We start from the raw sequence: 23,056 nt of genomic DNA, 5'->3' as shown, positions 1-23,056 counted from the left end.
AATTCGTTTTGTGTGATTTGGGGATGGAGGTGTGGAGGATTCAGAAGGAAGGATCCTTGAGCCACCCAAACTGTCTGGCTCCTTCCCATCATTCAGATTTCGGTTCAAATAGTCGTTCTTCAGAGAAGCCTTCCTTGATGCCATTTTAAAGCAGTACACCTCTATCCACTCTAACACACTGAACTATTATCTTATTGCAATGGGTTTATGACTCTGGGCTGTTTTAGTAGTACTTTACTGGTAATTGTCCATTTCTCCCCACTGGAATGCTCTGTCTTGTCAACACTATATTTCCAAAGCCATTTTAAGTTCTCAATTATTTTTTTTGTTTTGGGATGGATGGATGAATGAATGAATGGAGACCCTTCCTCCATCCTCAGGACTCCTCTTAAAAATTTTTTTTAAAATTGATTTCAGAGGGGAAGGGAGAGGGAGAGATAGAAACATCCATGATGAGAATCATTATTAGGCTGCCTCCTGCACGCCCCCTACTGGGGATTGAGCCAGTAACCCAGGCATGTGCCCTTGACTGGAATGGAACCTGTGGCCCTTCAGTCCGCAGGCTGACGCTCTAACCACTGAGCAACCAGCCAGGGCGGGCCTCCTCCTTTTAGCGGAGTGCAGAGGTAGCCCGAGGGAAGTGGGTTTAGGAGAAGGCGGGTGAAAATCTGCATTAGATAAACGGTGGGAAGCTGCGGAGCCTGAGCGACGCTTCTGAGTGTGAAGAACCGAGGGCTGAAGGTGAATGGAGGGGCCGGGAGGAAGTCCGGAAGAGTGGGGCGGGGACTCGGCCTCCGAGGATGGGGCGGGGTCTGGAGAAGGGGCGGAGCCTCAACCAGCGGGTGGGGCCAATGGGTAGGCGGGCCCTGGAGGAGGGGGCGGAGCCTGTGAGTGGGGCGTTGGGAGCAGCGCGCTGCGGCGGCGGAAGATGGCTGCGGATGGGGCGGCGGACACTCAGCTGATGCTCGGAGTCGGGCTGATCGGTGAGCACGCAGGCGCCTGGCCCCAGGCCCGCACCCCAGTTCCGCCTCTGCCTGGGCCTGGGGTGGCTCCTCCTCCCGCCCTCTTCGTGGGGAGGGCGCGACCCCCTCCGTTGGGCCTGGGCAGGGGGCGGCGCGGTCCGGCCTCCTCGGCGCTGGGGTTGACCCGCGGCCGTGGGCCCTTCCGCCCTTGGTGCCCTCCCGGTTCGGGCGGCGGGGCGAAGCGACCCTTCGGGCCTCCTAGATCCAGGGAGGGGAGCTCTTGGACGTTCCGGGCCGCAGACGAGCCCGGCCGTGGAAGGTGACCGAACTGCGGGACCCCGGCTGGACCGAGAGCCGCTCTCAGGCGGGGAGGCGGCTGGGCCGGGGTCCCTCGGGGGTGGGGACGCCTGGCGTGACTGCCCGCCCGGCGCCCGGCTGGCCTGGATCATGTGATCCAGCGATTGGAGACGCGGTGGCCGACTACCAGCTCCGGGTGCAGCGTTGTATGCCTGGATTATCTCCGTTTAACTCACTTCGGCTCCCGGGGGCTGTGGGTAACGTTTGGTGCACACTTTCCGGGGCAGTAGCTCGAGGCCAGGGTGTCCACCGACGCACGTTAGAAAGTGGCGGAACCAGGGTTAGGACACTTGCAGTCTTGTCCCAGAGCCCCAACTTGAGCCCGTGGGGGACCCCGGCATCGTCTGAGACACAGCTGGTGCACGCAGCACGGGTGTCGACTTAATCACGGGTGGGACCCGTTGGTGTTGGGGAATTAATGGATGAGGAAGTACTTTGGGATCTTCGAGCAGCCCGGGATGTGTGCCGGGCGGGGGGTGGGGGGGGGCGTGCCGTGTGCCAGGGTTGGGCGTTTCAAGGAACCATTCATTTGATAGGCGATGGCGAGCACGGGGTTGCTGGAATGAACGTCGGTCGGTTCCCTACGTGCCATGTCCTTTGAAAAAGTACTGAGATTTTTACAAACCCCTTGAGCGGTTCTCAACCTGTGGGTCGAGACCCCTTTGGGGGGGTCGAACGACCCTTTCACAGGGGTCGCCTAAGACCATCGGAAAACACATATAATTACATATTGTTTTTGTGATGAATCACTATGCTTTAATTATGTCCCATTTGTAACAATGAAAATACATCCTGCATATCAGATATTTACATGACGATTCATAACAGTAGCAAAATGAAGTAGCAACGAAAATAATTTTATGGTCGGGGGGGGTCACCACAACATGAAGAACTGTATTAAAGGGTCGCGGCATTAGGAAGGTTGAGAACCACTGCCCTAGACGCTGTTTCCCTGGTGTATACAAGAACGTTGTTGGGTTGAGAAAAACGGGCGAAATGTGCTGATTACTTTTCAGTGCCTCAAAGAGGTGCGTTTATCTGGAAATGGCTTCCTGTATTCATGCCTTTTTAAAAAAATTAAATCATTTTTATTTTTTAATTAATTGCAGTTGACATACAAGATTGTATTAGTTTAAGTGTACACCCCAGTGATTAGACATTATGTAACTGACTAAGCGATCATCCTGATGCATCGCATACCCATCTGAACATTTCTTAAATGTGTTTTTAAAACTGTTTCAAAGCAAAACCTAAGTAACTTCGTCATCTTAGTCCTGCCCGAAGTCCTTCTGAATTAAGGCTGAGTTAAACTCTGACTTTATTTGCTAACAGTGAAGGAAAAGATGGCTTAATCATTTTCAATTCAGCAGGCTTTTTATTTTTCGTGTTGACTTGAAGAATAAAGGGACTTGCTTCAAAATAATGGAAGGGGAAACGCTCCTCCCCCTTGTGAGACAAGGAGGGCCAGATGTTGGTAATTGTTGAAGCCGAGTGATGAGTGATGGAGATGGGGGAATTTTATTATTCTCTCTGCTTTTTTATATACTTGATATTTTCCATAATAAGTATTTTTAAAGTCTGTAGATCAAAATCTAGATTCTTAGTGCTATATGTGCAGTAATTTTCTCTAAAATTTAGGCTATTTTTGCTTGGAGTTTTTATTAATAGTAGATTGCTCCTCATTTGTTATTGAGGTGTTTACTTTGCTGATGAAATTAAAGTTTTAAATATAGAACTTGCACAATCAGTCTGTAAGATGATTTACTCGAGTAGCCTAAAATTCAAGGTCAGGAGAGCTAGGTAATTAGAGCAGTAGAGGTAGGTGGGAATTAGGGGTCTCACCAGTTCTGGGGTGCTTTGTAAAATAGGATGTTAAAAGTGATTCCACTAAGTGCTTCTGAGTAACCAATCAATTCACTTCCTTGCTGCTGTTTGACATTCTCACAGTGACCATCTTTCCACCGTAGAAAAGGACACAAATGGAGAAGTTCTGTGGGTGTGGTGTTATCCTTCCACGACAGCTACTTTAAGGAATCTGCTGCTGAGAAAATGCTGCCTTACAGATGAAAACAGACTCCTCCATCCCTTCGTCTTCGGTCAGTACAGAAGAACATGGTTTTATATCACAACAGTTGAAGTTCCAGATTCTTCAGTTTTGAAAAAGGTATGACTGCATAAAGGTAAAAAAACAAAACAAAAATATTTAAAGTGATGTAAGATTATTCCAGTAACTCTTTTTAGCTTTAGGTTTTATCATTCATAGTATGCTTTTGCAAAACATTAAATATGATTTTCTTTTTTTTGTAATGTATTTTTATTGATTTCAGAGAAGAAAGGAGAGGGAGAGAGAGAGAGAAACATCAGTGATGAGAGGGAATCATTGATTGGCTGCCTCCTGCACACCCCCTCTAGGGGATCTAGCCCGCATCCTGGGCATGTGCCATTGGCCGGAATCAAACCTGGGACCCTTCAGTCTGCAGGCTGACGCTCTATCCACTGAGCCAAACATATTGATTTTCTTTGGGAATGTTCTCTTTCATGTTTCACTCTCATTCATCCTATAAATATTTGTTGGTGTGTATTATGTGACTGACCCTGTGATTGGTGTGGTGAAGCCTTGTTCGGGTTATACTCTGATGGAATAGAAATATGTAGAACAGTGGTTCTCAACCTGTGGGTCGCGACCCCTTTGGCGGTCAAACGACCCTTTCACAGGGGTCACCTAAGACCATCCTGCATATCAGATATTTTCATTACGATTCATAACAGTAGCAACATTACAGTTATGAAGTAGCAACGCAAATAATTTTATGGTTGGGTCACAACATGAGGAACTGTTTTTAAAGGGCCAGAAGGTTGAGAACCGCTGATGTAGAAGTACTTTCAAAGTAATGCCTGATTAGAAGTGTTTTTTCCATCATTAAAAACTATTTTAGAGGATATAATTATCCTTGGCATAGTTAAGAAAATGTTTTTTTATTTGTTTGTGGCTGGTAAGGCTATATTAAAAATAGAAAGAATAATTAAGGAAACTCAAGTATTCAGTAGGTTGTTTGTTGTGTCATTTGACATGGACAGGATCAGTGTGACATGTTGAAAACCACTATGTGGTCCCTGTGAGCGTCCAAACAACCAGCAGGTTTTTTCAAAGAAAATAATATTGGGGAGAAGTGGCTGAGCTCCCGGCGTGTTCCTGAGTGGAGACTGTCTTTTCAGGGATAATTTTATTGCCAATAACCAGATGTATGAAGCATGTCCAGGATACCAGTTTAATATAAGGAATTACATTTAAAATAACAGGAAGGCAACAATTTCGAAACTGGTAGAGGTTTAAGACAAAATAGAAATTCATAATTAGAAAATGTAAATTTGCAAAAAAATAGTTTTCCACATGTTATAAAATCTTTGGTTTATGTTTATTAAATTCTTGCTGTAAAGTCTTGATGTATTCTCAGGAAGACTTACTAAGTTTTACCCTGCAGACTGTCAAATTATAACAACAGCGATTTCAAATTTATTTTTCAGATTTGAAATATAGCAAGATCTTGAAATTTTACTCTTCAAAATAGGATTTTTAAAATGTATTTCTTAAATGCTTTGCTTTTGTAAAGTTCTAAATTTTGTCTCATTAATGAGAATAATAGGTATAATGATTATCAGAACTTTATATTTATAATAATAGAGGCATATAAATAAATGAAGCATATTATAACAGTGCCCTTTAGATTATATAGCAACTTATAGGGAATTAACTATTTCTGGAATGGTATAATTTTTACTGTAAGCATTTTACTGAGATATATTTTTGTTGTTTCCCATCCTTCTATTTCATTAATGAAAAATAGTTGCTAAATTAGTAGGTCTGCTATAGCATTCCTAGTTCTGTTTTGATAATATTAGGGGGTTTAAAATAAAAATTCACATTTTTGATATTTGAAATATTTTTGTTTTCAAAAAACACTGGCAAAGTATTACATTCTCATATAGTATATGCAATATATATGTCCATGTAACTTTTTATATGTGTGGATATACATATAAGAGTATAAAGAAGCAAGTGAGGACTTGGTTACATTTTGGTCTTTTCCTTTTTATGCTGGTTTATCTTGTGCAAGAGGTTTGTTAAATGTAGTGATAAAAATTAATTCTATTAAAGTGTCTTTAAAAAGTGTACTTTTTTTGTTTCTTTTGGACAGGTGACTCATTTTTCTATTGTTCTGACCGCCAAAGATTTTAACCCAGAGAAATATGCCGCCTTCACTAGGATATTGTGTAGGTCTGTATGAAAACTGTGTTAAATATTAATATACAAAAATGAAGATCTTAGTATCACAGAGCAGATTTCTACACTGAGGAAGTCGATTTCCCCTTTGTGTCCCCAACTGAATCTTTACTGGCCCTTTGAAGTCTGTTTCATAAAGAGGAACTTGCTCTTTGACTTCAATGATACTGCTCCTCTTATTTGGGAAAATGGTCGAGGGGAGGAGAAAAAGTAGTTTGCACAACTGTTGTGGTGCCTGGGTGTTTTGAGTCACTTGCCATTTTTGGTCCGTTACTTCTATTCATTTCCAATCTAGAATTTTTCTAAACAGGACAGATAAATTAAGTGCTTTATGAAGTGGCAGGCTGCTTTGTATGTGGCAAGGTCTGTATGGGAATCATTTTGGGGAAAGTTAATGAGCATTTTGAATTATGCTAAAGCACAGGAAAACATTTCTTAGCTGGAATAATGAACTGAAAAACTGCTTAATTGGTTAATTGTGATTCAAGTAGACTTCTTTAGTTTCATCCTAATTGTTGAAAAATTTATCTAAAATGCACCAATTTACTTCTTGCCTTGGTAAGTATGTCTAGCAGACTTTATTAAATCTTTCTTGTGTGTGAGGAATATTGGCTTTTTTCTGTATTGAAAACTTTTACAGGGTTTTAGCTTAGTTTTTGAAAAATATTGTTGACACTAGATAGACTTAGAAGTCTCGATGTTCTGTATTACTCAGCCCTCAGGCTCACACCCAGGGAATAGTTTGTGTTTGGTGTGAATGAGGGGAGTTTTGTTTCTCCCACTATAAGCCTGATAAATGGTTTCCTTTTTGCCATTTTTATGTGCACACATACAACATAGCGTAAGAATACCTTCTCATAACCTAAGGGTTTCAGTTAGGTTGTCTTTTGACAAAATGAAGTTTTACTGTTTTTGCAGCCAGCTATGCTGAGAAAGACTTCTTGTCCTAAGATAAATTCCAGGTGTATGGCTCACTGTGGAATATCAACAGTTGTCTTCTAATATGGTACAAAAAGAGATTATTATTGTTAGGAGAGACACTGTCCAGCAGCTGTGAACTAAAAACATTGTAAAGGTGTTTTTGAACAAACATTGGACTCCCATTTCATTTGATTGAGTCAGGGTTAGGTTACTTCACTGAATTCCAGGAAGCCCAGAGGGTTTCTCAGCTTCGGTGGTGCCATGGCATTGTCGCATTCTGGGTTCTCTTCTGCTCCTGTGCAGGGAAATGAGGACTCAGAGCTATTGCCAGCCCCCTCCTCTGCTCCTGCCTCTTAGTGAACTCTCCTGCTTACCTTACATGTGTACACACCAGTGTACTCAGGTGCATGCATGCACACACGCTCTCTCCCCATGAATGCATGTGTCTGCATTCACATGCACAGAGACAAACACTTTTAAAATACATTTTTTAATTTTTCAGTCACTGTTGATATGCAGTATATTCGTTTAGATGTGTACCATAGCGATTAGGCATGTTTTTATAATGGTGAGGTTAGCATGGACATGCTCCCGTGCCTGGTGAGAGAAGCAGGCAGGCATTCCTTCCACAGCATGCTGCTGAGGTGGCAGTGGAGGCCCACATGGGGATTCGGGGTTCATTCCTTCTATGGGATCCAGGTCAGTTGGCATGAACCTCTTCCTCTTCTGGTCCCTCCAGCTAATGGCTCTGGTAGAGAACCAGGCATCCTTACAGTCTGTTGTCTAGGCCAAGTATGACAGCTTGTGGCTCCATCGGAATATGGTTCCCTGGGCTGTGGTTTGTGTTTTTCCTATGAAATGGTTTTGGGGGATTCCTCCCTCTGTTAAGTCTCATGGCCCAGGGTTGTCATGTGTGAAGTCATCTTATCCTACCTTATGTTTCTCCTTTCCTGACTGTCTCTTGTTTCTATTTTATAATTGTAATGGTGTGGTTTTGGTTTTTGTGTATTTTGGGTGGTGATACAAGCACAGAGTTAAAAAACCAACTGTGCAGGAGGGTATACGGTGAAAACTAATTCCCTTCCCGGTTCCCAGCATCCAGTGCTACCTCCCGACCCCCACCCCCGAGGCAGCTCCTGGCCTGTTTTGTTTATATCCAACTGGAGACACTGTCTCCGTATGTAAGCATGTGGATAAGTTCATGGCTTGACTATATTTTACATATATGATAGCTTGCCATCGTCATTGTTCTGTACCTTTTTTTCTCATTTTGTACATTGAAAAAAATAGAAAAACACTGGTGACTGACAAAATTTGGTAAATAGTTAAAACTCTTTTTCATTATCTTAATGAAACGTAATCTACAATAAGTATCATTTCCAAGTGATCTAACTTAAACATTGGTTTTATTTTCCTCCCAATTTTCTATCCCAGCTGCTAAAGGCCAAGTAGACCCAGCCCTGCTTTCTAAGCAAAATTTAGATTTTGTTACTCATCGGAAGAGATTTCCGGGGGAGGGATTGATTTCACATGCGAGCTATAAACGGAGCCAGTTTCCTGTCAGCATTTTCTGGAAGATTTAACTTGATGAATGTATCTAGTGTGCATTTATCACCAAAAACTTAAAGGAGTTTGGTTTCTTAATGATCTAAATATAGTTATCTCTGGGACTCTGATATTAAATACAGGTTTCACAACTAATTACTGCTTTCTCTGTGATCACTGCATAAACCTCCTTTCTTGTCAAAGGAAATTCAAGCAATAAAACAGTTGTTATGGCTAAGAACACCAGCTGTGAATGAATGTAAGACAGAGAAAGAGATAAGTGTACAATGTTCCTGAGAAGAATGAGGCCCCAGGCGGCCATGGTTCATTCTCCTGCCCTAGTGGACTGTAGCAGGCTTCCCCACATAGAGGGAGCAGCTGCAGAGAACTGTCCAAGGTCTCTCAGGTGGTGCTTTTTTATAAACACATCTTCAGATTAAATTTTAGAATTATCACTTGCCAGGAAAAGATTTGGCATTCAGAGTGTATAAGCAAGTAGGCTTCAACTCTTTAGGAAGTGCCCACGCCTAGTCTTGGTGCATTGCTCCATGTGGTTCGTGTGAAATAAAGGCATGATGGCTCTTTGTCCTTTCTTCCAGAATGTACCTGAAACACGGGAGCCCAGTTAAAATGATGGAGAGTTATATTGCAGTTCTCACCAAGGGGATATGCCAGAGTGAAGAAAACGGCTCTTTCCTTAGCAAGGACTTTGATGTCCGAAAGGCATACCTCGCAGGCTCCATCAAAGGTAAAAAGAAAACAAGAAGAAAACAGAAACCCATCCCAGATGAATTCATCCCGACAACAACAAAACCCCAAGCCAAGGACAGTCGCTCAGTAGCTCTGTTTTTCCATCTTTCCACATAGATTGTCTACGTAACATTTATGTTCTCTACAGGACAGGACTTCAGCTTCTCCATTTCCTAATTTGATTAGAATTCTGTCACAGGAAAGCAGACTTTTGTGGTGTTCCTTTCCAAAAGATTCTGACTTTTATTGTTTTGCTTGAATTTGTTTTTTAATGTATATATAGTTTTTATTTTTAGAGAGAGAGGAAGGAAGAGAGAGAGAAACATCTATGTGAGAGCAAAACATCAGTCGGCTGCCTCCTGCATGCCCTCTCCTGGGGATCAAGCCTGTGACCCTTACGTACATGGGACGACACTCAACCGAGAGCCACACTGGCCAGGCCAAGATTCTGACTTTTTTAAAAAATATAGAGCGCTTCTGCCCTAACCGGTTTGGCTCGGTGGATAGAGCATCGGCCTGCGGACTGAAAGGTCCCAGGTTTGATTCCGTCCCCAGTAGGAGGTATGCAGGAGGCAGCTGATCAATGTTTCTCTCTCATCGATGTTTCTAACTCTCTGTCCCTCTCCCTTCCTCTCTGTAAAAAATCAATAAAATATATTTAAAAATAAAATAAAATATGGAACACTTCATGAATTTGCATGTCCTTGTGCAAGGGCCATGCTAATCTTCTCTGTATCGTTCCAATTTTAGTATATGTGCTGCCGAAGTGAGCACAGATTCTGACTTTAAAAATAGAATGTTCTTTCACCAGTAAGCTGCATTCCAGGGCTCCACTGGCTTCCATAGTGCTCTCTCCTTAAATCAGAGCAGTTACCTCTTCCATCTGGACGCTCAGGCCTGGACCCAGGCTTCTCGCCCAGCTCCCTGCCTTTTTCTCCTGGAACATCCAAAATGGCAGGGACAGTCCAGGACTGAAGCCACAGATTTCGGGGCTCTTTAGAAAGGGAGGAGAGGAGAACTTGGGGGCAATGCCAGGCTTTCCTCTCGTCCCCCCACAGCGCCTGCCTGTCTTCACTGCTAATGCCACTGTTCTGTATGGCTTCTAAGCATCCCTGTGGAGGTGCCAGGTGTCACCCAGCTATCTCAAAGGACTTAAGTAATGATGTGAGTGGGTGGGAGGGGCTTGTCAGTGAATATTTTTTAAAACTTGAGTTTTGTCCTGACTGGTGGCCCAGTGGTTAGAGCATCAGCCCTGGAACCAAAGGGTCGAGGGTTCAATTGCATGTCAAGGGCACATACCTGGGTTGTGGGTTTGCTTCCCACCCCCACCCAGTCAGGGAGCATGTGTGGGATGCAACAAATTGATGTGTCTCTCACACATTGCTGTTTCTCTCCCTTTCCCTCTTACTCCCTTCCACTCTCTCTCTGTAAAGCAATGGAATAAAATGTCCTTGGGTGAGGATTGACAAAAACAAAAAAAGGAGTTTTTATGACAGTGCTGGTTCCCTTTGTACCATTACTCCACTTTCTTGTGAGTGGCTTTATGTGTGTGTCCAGCATAGAGTCCCTGGGGGGACAGGTGTAGGCATCCGTGACGCCCACCCTGGAGCAGATGTATGGATTGAAATGCCCATCCACCAGATAAGGTGCTTGTGTGCTTACAGCATTTATCGAAATGTATTCTCTGTATTAAAAATAATTTTGAATTCATGTGATAGGAGTTCTTTCCAGACAAAACTTTATTTTCTTATGTAATATTTAATGTAGTAATGCTATAATTTCTTTTGTTTTAAGACATTGTATCTCAGTTTGGAATGGAAACAGTTATCTTACACACAGCACTGATGCTAAAGAAAAGAATTGTCGTCTATCACCCCAAAATAGAAGTTGTCCAGGAGTTTACCAGGTATTCCCTCTAATCATTAAACAGTGTAATGTTGATGGTGGGAAGTTTAGGACACTGTGTTACTGTATGCTCTGTTCTGTTGCACATTTGGTAAAAATAGAATATGTTGGCTGGGGGTGAAGTACCGTTTTGGTCTAATGATCCAGTTTAGATTTATTTAGCAATTCAAGTCACTGAATTTGGACAGATTCTTCTTTAATTTTAGAAATATGAATATTTTAGAGCAGGGAGTTTTCAAAATTTTCTTTGCCAGAGGGGAAATATTTTAGGCTTGTAGGCCTTATGGTCTCTGCCCCAACTACTTAACTGTCATGGGTACCTACGTAAGTGAATGAGCATGGCTGTTTCAATAAAACTTTATGTGTAAAGACAGGAACTACCTGTGGGTCATAGTTTCCTAACCCCTGTTTAGTAAGTTGTTTTTCTGTTCGGTTTTACCACACTCTTCTCTTATTTTTATAATAACTAGTGACCCGGTACACAGATTCATGTTTGACTGCAATTAAGTATGAAATGAGAGACTTCAAAAAATTTTTTTTGCACCCTGGCCCAGGTGGCTCAGTTGGTTGAGCAATATCCCATGTACCAAAAAGTCACTGGTTCAACACCCAGTGAAGGGCACATTCCCAGGTTGTGAGCTAGATCCCCAGTAGGGGGTGTGCAGGAGGCAGCTGATTGATGTCTTTCTCACATTGATGTTTTTCTCTCCCTCCCTCCCTCCTCTCTTCTTCCCTCTCTCTTAAATCAATAAAAGCATCTATCTATATAAAAGCCTAAGTGACCGTCCAACTGTTCTCCCAATAGCTATGACATGCAGTGACCACCAGGGACAGATGCTCCAACCAGTAGAGGAGGGAGCCTGATTCCTTGCTGAATTGGCTGAAGTTTAGGTTGCTGCTGGGGCACTGTCTGCCCTGAATCTGCTTCATTCGCACCCCAGACCCATCGGGGGATGTCAGAGCCATGGTGCACAAATTTGTGCACTGGTGGGGTCCCTCCGCCTGGCCTGCATCCTCTCACAATCCAGGACCCCTCGGAGGATGTTAGAGAGCTGGTTTTAGCCTGATCCCTACAGACCGGGCTGAGGGACCCCACCAGTGCATGAATCTGTGCACCAGGCCTCTAGTATTTAATAAAAATAAGATTTTTAAAATTTTTTAATTTTTTTTCTGACAGAGCCCTCTTTAGATTGTACCCTCAGATCTGAGACTCCCTCTCCATGGCAGTCTACAGCATAGGATGTTTGGAGGAAAACCTTTGAAGCGTTTCTCTTTGCCAAGTTTCTTTTGAAACTCCACCTTGAACTTTTTGTAGCTAAAAAGCAGAGTTTAAAACATTGCATTACTTTCGTTTAAAGCCTGGAGCTGTTGGCCCATTTAGGGCTGGTTTTCCCCTCTGCATCTAATACCCAGTTCCTCCCCCAAAGAAGACGAAAGAGGGCAAGCTGAGTCTCTCAGGTGCAGGTCAGCAGCCATTTGCGTTCTCACTTTGATTCCCCAGAACCCTGCCTGCCCTGGTGTGGCATCGACAGGACTGGACCATACTTCACTCGTACGTGCACCTGGATGCTGATGAGCTGGAAGCCCTGCAGCTGTGCACAGGTAGGCCACAGGACCCAGAGCAGGGCTTGGCTTTAACTAGGGTTTCTTGGTTCTTTGGTTTTTTGGGTTTGTGTGTGTGTGTGCATTCCTAAGAAGAGTACTGATCAGTTACTATTTCTTTGGCAAATGGAATCAATTTCCCCCCTTTAATTTAGAAAAAAATTGGGTAAAATACATGTAACACAAAATTTCTCATCTTAATCTTGTTTGTTTGTTTTTTACTTTTTAAAAATCCTTACTTGAGGATATGTTTATTGGTTCCAGAGAAAGGGAATGGGCAGGGGTATGAGAGAGAAACATCACAGGAGAGGACATCGACCTGCTGCCTTCCACACGCACCTCGACTGGGAATCCCAAAACCTTTCATTGTACGGGATGATGCTCAGTGAACTGAGCCACACTGACCAGGGCTCAATTTAATCAGTTTTAAGTGTGTAGTGCAGTGGCATTAAGTACATTCACATTGTTATGCAGCCATCATCAAAATATAACTTGTTTTTAATTTGTCAAGTCGTAAAGTTTCCTTATCAGTGATTTGATTTAGAGTATAATATGAGCCTTGTCATATTTTTTCCTTAAAGAAAATGATAAAATTCTTTTTAAATGATGTTATTATATTTGTATGCCCGGCTGGTGTGGCTCAGTTGGTTGAGTATCGTCCCAGGCACCAAGAGGTCACTGGTTCCATTCCCAGTCAGGGCATGTGCCCAGGTTGATGGCTTGATACCCAGTAGCGGGCATGCAGGAAGCAGCCAATTGATGTTGCTCTCTCATCAATGTTTCTTTTTTCTTTTTTTAAAAATATATTTTATTGATTTTTTACAGAGAGGAAGGGAGAGGATAGAGAGTTAGAAACATCAATGAGAGAGAAACATCGACCAGCTGCCTCCTGCACACCTCCTACTGGGGATGTGCCCGCAACCAAGGTACATGCCCTTGACCGGAATCGAACCCGGGACCCTCAGTCCGCAGGCCGACGCTCTATCCACTGAGCCAAACCTGCTTGGCGCTCTCATCAATGTTTCTATCTCTTGCCCTCTCCCTTCCTCTCTTTCGAAAATCAATAAAACCATATTTTCTTTTCTTTTTTTTGGCACCCGAACAGGGACATGAACCCAATAAAACCATATTTTTAAAGAAATATGAAAAGTCTGGGAATTGTTATCTTCACACCAATTCCAAAGGTGCTAATTCTAGAGTTGCCCTGATTCCTTTAGCACTTACTGTATCAGTTCTGAAATTGGTGAAAGATGACGATGATACTGTTTCCACCCACTATCCCTGAGAAACCTGTGTGTTTGGCTATGATATCTTGAAGACAAGGACCTACAGGGGGAACGCTGATCAAAAGCATCCTTGCTACTTTCTGCCTCGTCTGTCTTTTTGCCCCAAAAGCATTCTCCTTTATTGACAATGAAGTCTGGCTTTGGAACATTTTGAGTTATGTGAGTTTCTTCAGGCAACTGACAATAACGTAGTCTTAATAAATGCCACGGGGCACAGCTAATGTGCCCTGAATAAGTAAAGCAGTGAAAAGCAGCAGCTGGTGAGCTTTTTAGACTCAGTTCTCTTAATGTGTTCACAATGTGATTTCTTCTTACTCCATCTCTAACACAGGTTACATTGCCGGATTTGTAGACTCGGAGGTGAGCAATAGATCAGACCTGTATGACGTATTTGTGAATCTGGCAGACAGTGAGATTACCATTGCCCCACTTGCGAAAGGTTAGTTTTCTGTTCTGTTCTGTTGTTAATACAAGATGTAAGCCAAGCAGTTGTATTTTTTTAGACTGATTCTCTAAAACCAGTATTTGAGAGCTTGCTTAACTGTTGGAGGGATTTTTGTGTGTCTAGAACACAGCATTTATTCTTATAGGCATAGCCATCTATCTATCTATATAAAAGCCTAAGCGACCATTCAACCAGTAGCTATGGTGTGCACTGACCACCAGAGGGCAGATGCTCAGCGCATAGGTATGAAAACATGGAACAGATTGATGAATCTCAGAGGGTAGGGGGGACGGGGAAGATTAATCAAAGATCTTATATGCATATTAGAGACTCGGTGCACTGATTTGTGCACTGGTGGGGTCCCTCAGCCTGGCCTGCAGGGATTGGGCTGAAACTGGCAGTCCGACATCCCCTGAGGGGTCCCGGATTGGGAGAGGGCGCAGGCCAGGCCGAGGGATCCCACTGGTGCACGAATCCATGCACCAGGCCTCTAGTGTTAGTAATAATCCTCGATGCTTATGCTACACAGTATATGTTAATAAGATAGTCTTCATCTGTTTCTCCACTTTATATTTAAACAAGGTATATTATCTATTGCTGTATAACAAATCCCTTCTAAACTTAGTGATTCAAAACAACAGATATTTATCTCACAGTTTTGGTGGGATGGGAATTCAGGACTGACTTAACTGGGAGGTTTTGGTGCAAGGGCTCTCATGAGTTTTCAATCAACATAGTGCCAGGGCTGCAGTTATCTGAAGGCTCAGCTGGGGCAAGAGGCTGCACTTCCCAGCTAACTCACATGGCTGTTGGCAGGAGCCCTTGCACGTGGGCCTCTCCATAGGGCAGCTTGGGTGTTCTCATGACCTGACAGCTGGCTTCCCAAGAGAAGAGAAGAGACCACAGTGCCCTTATGGCCTCGTCTCAGAAGTCACACATCACTTCCTCCATATTCTATTTGTCAGAAGCAAGTCATTAAGTCAAGTCCTACTAAGGGAGAGGAAACAGGCCGCACCTCCTGAAGGAAACATTATTAAAGAACGTGGGGACATTTGTCACTGCAAAAGGGTTGGCTGTGATCCTCTGTGGAAAATCTGTGCGAAGGATGTCTCAGTAAGCCCAGGAAGTGAAAGGATTCTTGGAGCTACGATCAAGAAAGGGTGTTCTAGTGTCATCTCTGGAAGCGAAATTGTCCCAGATTATAGCTGCGTAAAATGGTAAAGGTTGAGTTAACTGCATGTGCCCAGGCACTTCTGAGGTGCTGGTTATAGGTGGGAATTCCTGGGAACAGCTTTTCTGCTGTCATGTATGTATCTTTCTCCTGAAAGTAGAAATAGCTGAGTGCTGGCTGATGAGGGCTTTGTTAGAACCTGAACTACTTTCTTTCATTTGTTTTTAAAATTGCAAACATAATGCATGCTCATGGTCAAAGATTTTAAATATAAAATCATCTTTAGGCAATACTACCTTCAAGCAAAAGTGATAGAAAACTAGCTGCGGCTGGGCCACTTAAATTGCTGACAGGGTGGCCATCTCCTCGCTGCCATATGTTGCTCTGAGTCTGTAAAATGGGCTCATCATGGTCAGCACCATTCACATTTGTCCCTTGGGGAGACAAGCAAATTTGTTTCTCTCCTTGCTGCAGAGAGTAGCGCTGCTTCTAAGTAATGCAACGGAGGTGGTTTTCTCCGCTCCGTTCTGAGGGCCTTGCCACACTGAATGTTCAGGGCTTCCGCGGGACTGTCAGGAAGCGCTGCTTTCACAATATTTTTGCCAGAAAGATAAACGTGAATTCCTAACTGTAAAGACCTGGACAGGAAAGTCAGGATCTTGGCAACTTATGTGTAGTCAGAAGCTTTCATTAGGTGCTGCCTAGAGAAAAATGAAAACCTTTTTCAGGGCCAGCACCGGTTTGGCTCAGAGGATAGAGCAGCCGTGGGCAAACTACGGCCCGCGGGCCAGATCCGGCCCGTTTGAAATGAATAAAACTAAAAAAAAAAAAAAAAGACCGTACCCTTTTATGTAATGATGTTTACTTTGAATTTATATTAGTTCACACAAACACTCCATCCATGCTTTTGTCCCGGCCCTCCCGTCCAGTTTAAGAACCCATTGTGGCCCTCGAGTCAAAAAGTTTGCCCACCCCTGGGATAGTGTCAGCCTGCGGACTGAAAGGTCCCAGGTTCGATTCCGGTCAAGGGCATGTACCTTGGTTGGGGACACATCCCCAGTAGGACATGTGCAGGAGGCAGCTGATCGATGTTTCTAACTCTCTATCCCTCTCCCTTCCTCTCTGTGAAAAATCAATAAAATACATATATTTTTTTAAAAAACCTTTATCAGGTAGGTATGAAGGAGAAATTTGGTTTGATATTAGTGTGTTTATATTGTGGACACAAAGTATATAAATCATGATTATGCCTTTTACCGCCCAGCATGTGTTTAACAAGAAGAAGGAAATGGGGGGGAGGAGGGAGTTTGTCGGTTGCTTTTATTTTTTTTATAAGATTTTTATTTGAACCAAACTAACAACACATACCTGGGAGCAAGATCTCAAATAGCTCTGCGTCAGTTGCTTTTTGAAAATTCCCTGTTTGATCTTTCAGATTTTCAGCTAGATGGCATGATTATTTATTATTTATTGTTATTATTTTTAAAAAATACATTTAATGATTTTTTAAAAAATGTATTTTTATTGATTTCAGAGAGGAAGGGAGAGGGAGAGAGAGAAACATCAATGATGAGAAAGAATCATTGATTGGCTGCCTCCTGCACGCCCCCTTCTGGGGATCAAGTCTGCAAGCCAGGCATGTGCCCTTGACCAGAATCGAACCTGGGACACTTCAGTCTGCAGGCCGACGCTTTATCCACTGAGCCAAACCAGCTAGGGCTATTTTATTGATTTTTTACAGAGAGGAAGGGAGAGGATAGAGAGTTAGAAACATCGATGAGAGAGAAACATCAATCAGCTGCCTCCTGCACACCCCCTACTGGGGATGTGCCCGCAACCAAGGTACATGCCCTTGACCGGAATCGAACCTGGGACCCTTCAGTCCGCAGGCCGATGCTCTATCCACTGAGCCAAACCAGTTAGGGCTATTATTCTTAATCCTCACTCGTGGATATTTTTCCACTGATTTTTAGAGAGAGTGGAAGAGAGAGAGAAAGACAGAAACATCGATGTGAGAGAAACACATCGATTGGTTGCCTCCTGCATTCATCCTGACCAGGGGCTGGGCCGGGGAGGAGCCTGCAACCAAAGTACATGCCCTTGACTGGAATCGAACTCGAGACCCCTTGGTCTGTAGTCCAACACTCTATCCATTGAGCCAAACCGGCCAGGGCTGTTTTTTATTATTTAAACTTCTAAATATTCACACAACATATTCTTAATCTCACCAGAGGCCATGACAATGGGCAAACTGCACAAAGAGATTGGTCATCTAATTGTTCAGTCTGCAGAAGATCCAGAGAAATCGGACAGCCAAGTTATACAGGTAACTCCTTACCCTGACGACTTACTCCGTTCCTGACCTGTGTTGCTGGGTCGTGCGCAGAGCTGCTCCTTACCTGCTGTGCACGTGACAGAGGAAAGTGACTGGGAGAGACCAGTGGGCAGATGCTCATGAAGGTTTGCAGATGGACCTGCTGGAATTGAACAGGCGGGGGCTGCCATAGCCAATCAGCTATCAGTCTCTGAGGATAAGATCTTTATTGTGGGGAGGGGCTGGGCTGGTGCTGAAGCCAAGCATTATGGTGAGAAACGTAACTTCTAAGTGGTCTGATGTTCTGGACTGGCCAGGGCATTCTCTCCTCCTCGCAGAATTTTCATGGAGAAACACATTGTAGAGAGAGGTTGCTGCTGAGCATGGGGAGCCAGATGGAGTGTCGTAGTCCAGCTTTGATGTGACGTCTCCAGGACACTGGAAATGCAGACACTGCCGAGCTCCGCAGACTGGTGTCGCACGCCGCAGGGCCAGCTCCTCTGTGCTCTACTTGGAGCTGGCGACAGTGCCATGTGGACCCTCTCCTCTCCCCTTGCCAGATTGGGATGGCAAATGGTTTTTGTTTTTTATTTTTTAATTGATTTTAGAGAGAGGGGGTAAGGGAGAGAGAGAGAGAGAGATAGAGGTAGAGATTGATATGTTGTTCCACTTATTTAGGCATTTATTGGTTGATTGTTTTGTCCTAACCAGGGAATCGAACCTGCAACTTTGTTGTATCGGGACGATGCTCTAACCAACAACTACCCGGCCAGGGTCAAATGGTTTATTTACACCTCTCCGTGTGGTGTAAGCCCCTCCTCTGCACACAGCTAGGCCGGCCTCCACGCCTCTGTCTGCTGCCAGTTTGCATTGTGTCCCTTTCCAGCAACTTGCTCCTCTTCTGCAGAATACACTTGAGCCTCGCCTCTCCCAGGCCCTGCCTCATCTAGACCCGTCTCCGACGCTGGGGGCCAGGGGCCTGGAAAGATGGTCTTCTCTCTGAACCCTACCTCGGGGCCTCATCTGATGTGAAGGCCCTACTCTTCTGGTTGCACCTAGCTCTTTTCTCCATTCATTTACTTACGTGATATTTATCGAGCAACGACTATATGTCAGGCATTGCACAGGGCAGTGCAGGGCAGTGGCGAGCAAAGTGCCTGCCCTTGTGGCCTGTATTTGAGCGTAGATGAAGAGAGAATAACATAAGTAAGAAGATCATTGTGAGCCTCGATAAATGAATGCTGTGACAGAAACAAGGGGCTGAGGTATAACAGATAAGGGATCAGATGGCTCTCGGAGGAAGTGACGTGAGCTAGAGGGTGCTGAAGGGCGAGGGGCCCGTCAGCAGCGCTGTCCTTTATATTCAGTGCTGGTGGGCCGTCCAGCTGGACAGGAAGAGTGGGTGGGTTTTGTCCCGAGGAGCTGCCCATCCATCCCTCTGTCAATATTACAGTAAAAATACTGACTCTACATTGTAGAGTTGGTGAAATATGTAAATTTGAGTTTTGAATTAGTGTTTTTCAGTGGACTAAAAGTGATACAAGATTACTCAGTATAATGTATAATGAATGTGTCCAGCATGTTGTAGAGATACACACACACACACACACACACACACACACACACACACACACTAGAGGCCTGGTGCACGGGTAGGGTCTCTAGGGCTGGCCTGGCGCCACCTGCTTGCTGGCCTCCCCGCCCCCCCCCCCACCCCCCCCACACACACACACCAGCTTGCCAGCCAGCCCCACCACCCACCACTGGTCGCTTCCCTCTGCAGGGTGACTAGCAGGGCGATCGGGGACGGGGGGGCCTTACTGGCACCTGCCTTGGCTGGCCTGAGGCCTGCGGGCTGGGGGCAGCTCCTGCGTTGAATGTCTGCCCCCAGATGGTCAGTGCGCATCATAGTAACTGATCGTTCCACTGGTCGTTCCGCTGTTTGGTCGATTTGCATATTAGGCTTTTATTATATAGGATATATTTTAATCCTCACCTGAGGATATGTTTTTACTGAATTTTTAAAGAGAGAGAAAGAAAGGGAGGGAGGGAGAGAGAAACATGGATCAACCGGGGATCCCACCTACAACCTGGGTCTGTGCTCTGACCAGGAATCTAACCCGAGACCTTTCAGTGTACAAGACAACGTTCCAACCAAGCGAGCCACACTGGCCAGGGCCAAAAATATTGGCAAGGGTAATGATGTCAGCAGACCAAGAAAAGGACATGACTTCGATGTGAGCTCTGGGGAGGCCTCAGCCCTCCAAGGGAATGTGAGTCGGTGAAGAGGAATAAAGCCCAGGTGGCAAGCGCTGGGTTTCTTATCCCAGGTCTGTTCTAGAAACGATAGCAGGCTTCCTCCAAAAACTAACCATAGCATTACCATACATCCGGCAATTCATTTCTGGGTGTTTATCAAGAAGAATTGAAACAGGGACTCAGATATTTGTACACCCATGTTCATAGCAGCACTGCTAACAGCCAAAAAAGGTGAAAATAGCCGGATGTACATCAATGGATGAATGGACAAACACAGTGTGGTGTATAGGAACCGTGGAATATTATTAAAAGGCATGAAGTTCCCAAACAGGTGAACCTTGGAAACATTATTCTAAGTGAAATAGCCAGACACCAAAGGACATATATTGTATGATCCCACTTCTATGAAGTACCCAAATAGGCAAATTCAGAGAGGCAGAAAAAATTATCCGTGATACTGATTTTTCTGTTAACTTTGTTTCACTTTTTCTAATTTATAAAGTTAATTTGATATACTTTTAAAAATAGCAGGAAGAATTTCGTTAAAATGCAACAAACTACTCATTTTTCAGTGCTAACGTATAGCTTATTTTCCTGTTTTTATTAAAGGACATTTCTCTAAAAACAAAAGAAATCTTCACCAACTTGGCACCCTTTTCAGAAGTTTCGGGCGATGGAGGAAAGCGTGTCCTCAATCTTGAGGCTCTAAAGCAAAGACGATTCCCACCAGCGACAGAAAACTTTCTGTACCACCTAGCAGCAGCCGAGCAAATGCTGAAAATCTGACTGTCAGGATGGTATCACTGAGGACATGATCACCCACTAACTATGTATAATACTGAAAATAACAAAGAAAATGGTATATTTTAATGATTTATTTGAAAGTATTGAGATTTGACCTGAAAAGCACTGAAACATAGCAAAACACTTGATTTTCTCTATCTGATTAGTTCCACACCTGTATCCATGTTGGACAAAGTGCTGTAACTACCACAAATAAGTTATAAAATGGCCTGATGTGCTGGAGTGAGAAAAATACTCTGTCGAGTTCTCGTGTAAGTCACAGCAGATCCGAAAGCCTCCATGATTATAAGTTCCCGTTTGTCTCATTGTGTTGCCACAAACTAATGATTTATTTTCAGAAAGCTGCCTGAAATGTTGCTTTGTATTCTTCTAGGAAGAACTTTAATTCCTCATGAGGAACTGTACTTTCTGAGCCAAACTACTAAGTTTTCTGCAGGACTGTCTAGAACAGCGGTTCTCAACCTGTGGGTCGCGACCCCTTCGGCGGTCGAACGACCCTTTCACAGGGGTCGCCTAAGACCATCCTGCATATCAGATATTTACATTACGATTCATAACAGTAGCAACATTACAGTTATGAAGTAGCAACGAAAATAATTTTATGGTTGGGTCACAACATGAGGAACTGTATTTAAAGGGCCAGAAGGTTGAGAACCACTGGTCTAGAAAATCATTCAAGACCCTACAGTTGCACTTTCTTGTAAAAGAAAAAAATTTTTTTCTTGGCCTTTGACCATTTTACCTATATTATGAGGGTTTTGCATAGATTTTATACTTGAGTAGACAACTTTAATAATTTGTATTTATACTGTCTCAGAGGTAAGCATTTGGCAAGCTGAAGCCATCAGTGCTCTTCAGTTCACCTTGTTGCTAGCAATATTACTTTGCAAGATGCCAGTCCTTATATAGCAGAGTAAAACAAGCAGCCCATTTGGAATGTTAATGTCTATAACTGAACTAGCAACTTTCATGATTGGTAAGGGAGTGTAAGAATTAACTGCCTGCAAGGGCAGAAACCAGAGGTCTTCAAGTAACTCCAGTAAAAAGTGACTTGGCCACATAGGAAGTTCCTGTTCCTGTTCAGCTGTGTACCTTTCTCATCATAGGAGACCTAAAAATTGCAAAATAAGCAGGTGATGTGCTTGTTATTTTATTATATGTTTTCATATGAACCCTGAAAGGTTATTTTCCAGTCAGTCCTGTTGTCCTTGGAAATCTTACCCAGAAAAAAATGTTTGCAAAAAATCTTGTCTTTATTGGATCTTTCATTTGTTAAGTAAAAAGTTTAAAATAGCCCCTTCTCTTCCTCCTTGGGTAAGGGTGGACCTGAAATGAGGTTTTGTTTACTAAGGCAAACAATTTAAAATTAATTCTGCACTTTATGAAAATGAATACTAACATCTTTTTCTCCCTCATTTTTGTATTACTGCATTAGCTAATCAAAGTTGTTAAAATTGCAAATGTATGATGCAGAAATAAAATGGAAATATTTTGATATTCAACCATATTTAGGTAGATGAAAAATTGTGTCCTTTCTCTAATTCTCCCCACTCCAAAAAAAGCAAAACCTTCCAAGTGCAGGTGTGCTGGGGGTTATTAAGACATCTTTGAAAGTGAAGGGGGTCCAGGCTCCTTTCCTCCCACCCGTACTCCTCCATTGCCTGTTCCTAGAGCAACCAACTTCAAGGTGTCTCTTTGAAAAGATGCCCTCACCTTTCCACTCTCTTCTGTGGTGGGTGAGCCTTCATCTGGAGCCTTTGTGCATTTTGTTCTTTTGTTTAGTGTAAGCCTAGGGCTACACTGAGACATCTGGTAAATCAATTTGACTAATTTTATCTTTTTAGGCTGTTGTGAAAGCCTTTTTATCAAATTTGGAGATAAGCATCATTCTGGCCCAGGGAAAACTGAAAGCCAGATACATTCTTTGATGATTCGGGCAGGGTGTGTTGGAAACATTCCTCCAGGATGCAAATGTTCGGTACCTACTCTGACAGTGCACTGTGTACCCTAGGGCTCCCTTGATGCACAAGGCAGTTCTTGTTCTCAAGGGACAGTCTACAGGGGCACTGGGTCTGCAAACAGGCCACTGCACTGTGGTGTGGCAAGTGTTAGACACAAATGCTGGGGGCACAGGAGAGGCACCTGATTCTGCACCGGGAATCCTGGAAGGCTTCCTGGAAGGAGTGACTGAAGTCCAAGTCAGACCTGAAGCATAAATAGGAGTTAATCCAGAGCAGAGGAAAATAGGTGTGAAGGCCCAGAGCAGAGAGAACACAGCCTCTGAGGAGCTGGATCTTGCTTCAGAGTGAAGAAAGGGAGCGGCAAGAGACGAGTAAGGCAAAGGCTCTTCCTTGCCTGCATGGCAAGGAATTTGAACTTGATCCTGGAGTGCTGAGAACCCACTGAAAGCTATTAAGCAGGTGTGGTGTAGAAGGGCCACCTGTAGCCTGGAC

The 23,056-nt window shown here is 43.8% G+C and overlaps 1 protein-coding gene and 1 non-coding gene across 4 annotated transcripts; one reads left to right on the top strand and one right to left on the bottom strand.

The window, feature by feature from the left end:
- The first annotated feature begins 904 nt into the window (after positions 1-904).
- DENND10 (DENN domain containing 10) lies at positions 905-22,110 on the top strand. Of its 3 annotated transcripts, none has more exons than XM_070432171.1 (9): positions 905-983; positions 3,287-3,483; positions 5,516-5,595; positions 8,667-8,815; positions 10,612-10,723; positions 12,224-12,324; positions 13,942-14,049; positions 17,458-17,552; positions 20,409-22,110. In XM_070432171.1, the coding sequence occupies exons 1-9, from the start codon at positions 929-931 to the stop codon at positions 20,583-20,585; spliced, it is 1,074 nt and encodes a 357-aa protein (XP_070288272.1). In that variant the 5' UTR covers positions 905-928; the 3' UTR covers positions 20,586-22,110. The 3 variants fall into 3 exon arrangements, with proteins under 3 accessions (XP_070288272.1, XP_070288274.1, XP_070288273.1); XM_070432173.1 differs by lacking the exon at positions 905-983 and adding an exon at positions 1,192-1,281; XM_070432172.1 differs by lacking the exons at positions 905-983; positions 5,516-5,595 and having other exon boundaries at positions 3,394-3,483.
- On the bottom strand, positions 9,488-9,591 carry LOC139022262 (U6 spliceosomal RNA). Its single transcript, XR_011473645.1, has one exon. It is a non-coding gene; the product is annotated as a U6 spliceosomal RNA (small nuclear RNA).
- Positions 22,111-23,056: the final 946 nt, after the last annotated feature.

The sequence above is a fragment of the Myotis yumanensis genome, unplaced genomic scaffold (assembly GCF_028538775.1).
Source record: "Myotis yumanensis isolate MYYU_CA2020_CCGP unplaced genomic scaffold, mMyoYum1.0.hap1 SCAF_13, whole genome shotgun sequence".
Classification (NCBI taxonomy): domain Eukaryota; kingdom Metazoa; phylum Chordata; class Mammalia; order Chiroptera; family Vespertilionidae; genus Myotis; species Myotis yumanensis.
The sequence above is the reverse complement of the archived record's forward strand: the minus strand, read 5'-3'. Positions and strand labels throughout refer to the sequence as shown.

Coding starts and splice junctions, on each gene's coding strand:
- DENND10 (XM_070432171.1), top strand. CDS start 929: ATGGCTGCGGATGGGGCGGCGGACACTCAGCTGATGCTCGGAGTCGGG. Junction 5,596..8,666: donor TTCACTAGGATATTGTGTAG/GTCTGTATGAAA, acceptor CCTTTCTTCCAG/AATGTACCTGAAACACGGGA. Junction 14,050..17,457: donor CATTGCCCCACTTGCGAAAG/GTTAGTTTTCTG, acceptor TAATCTCACCAG/AGGCCATGACAATGGGCAAA.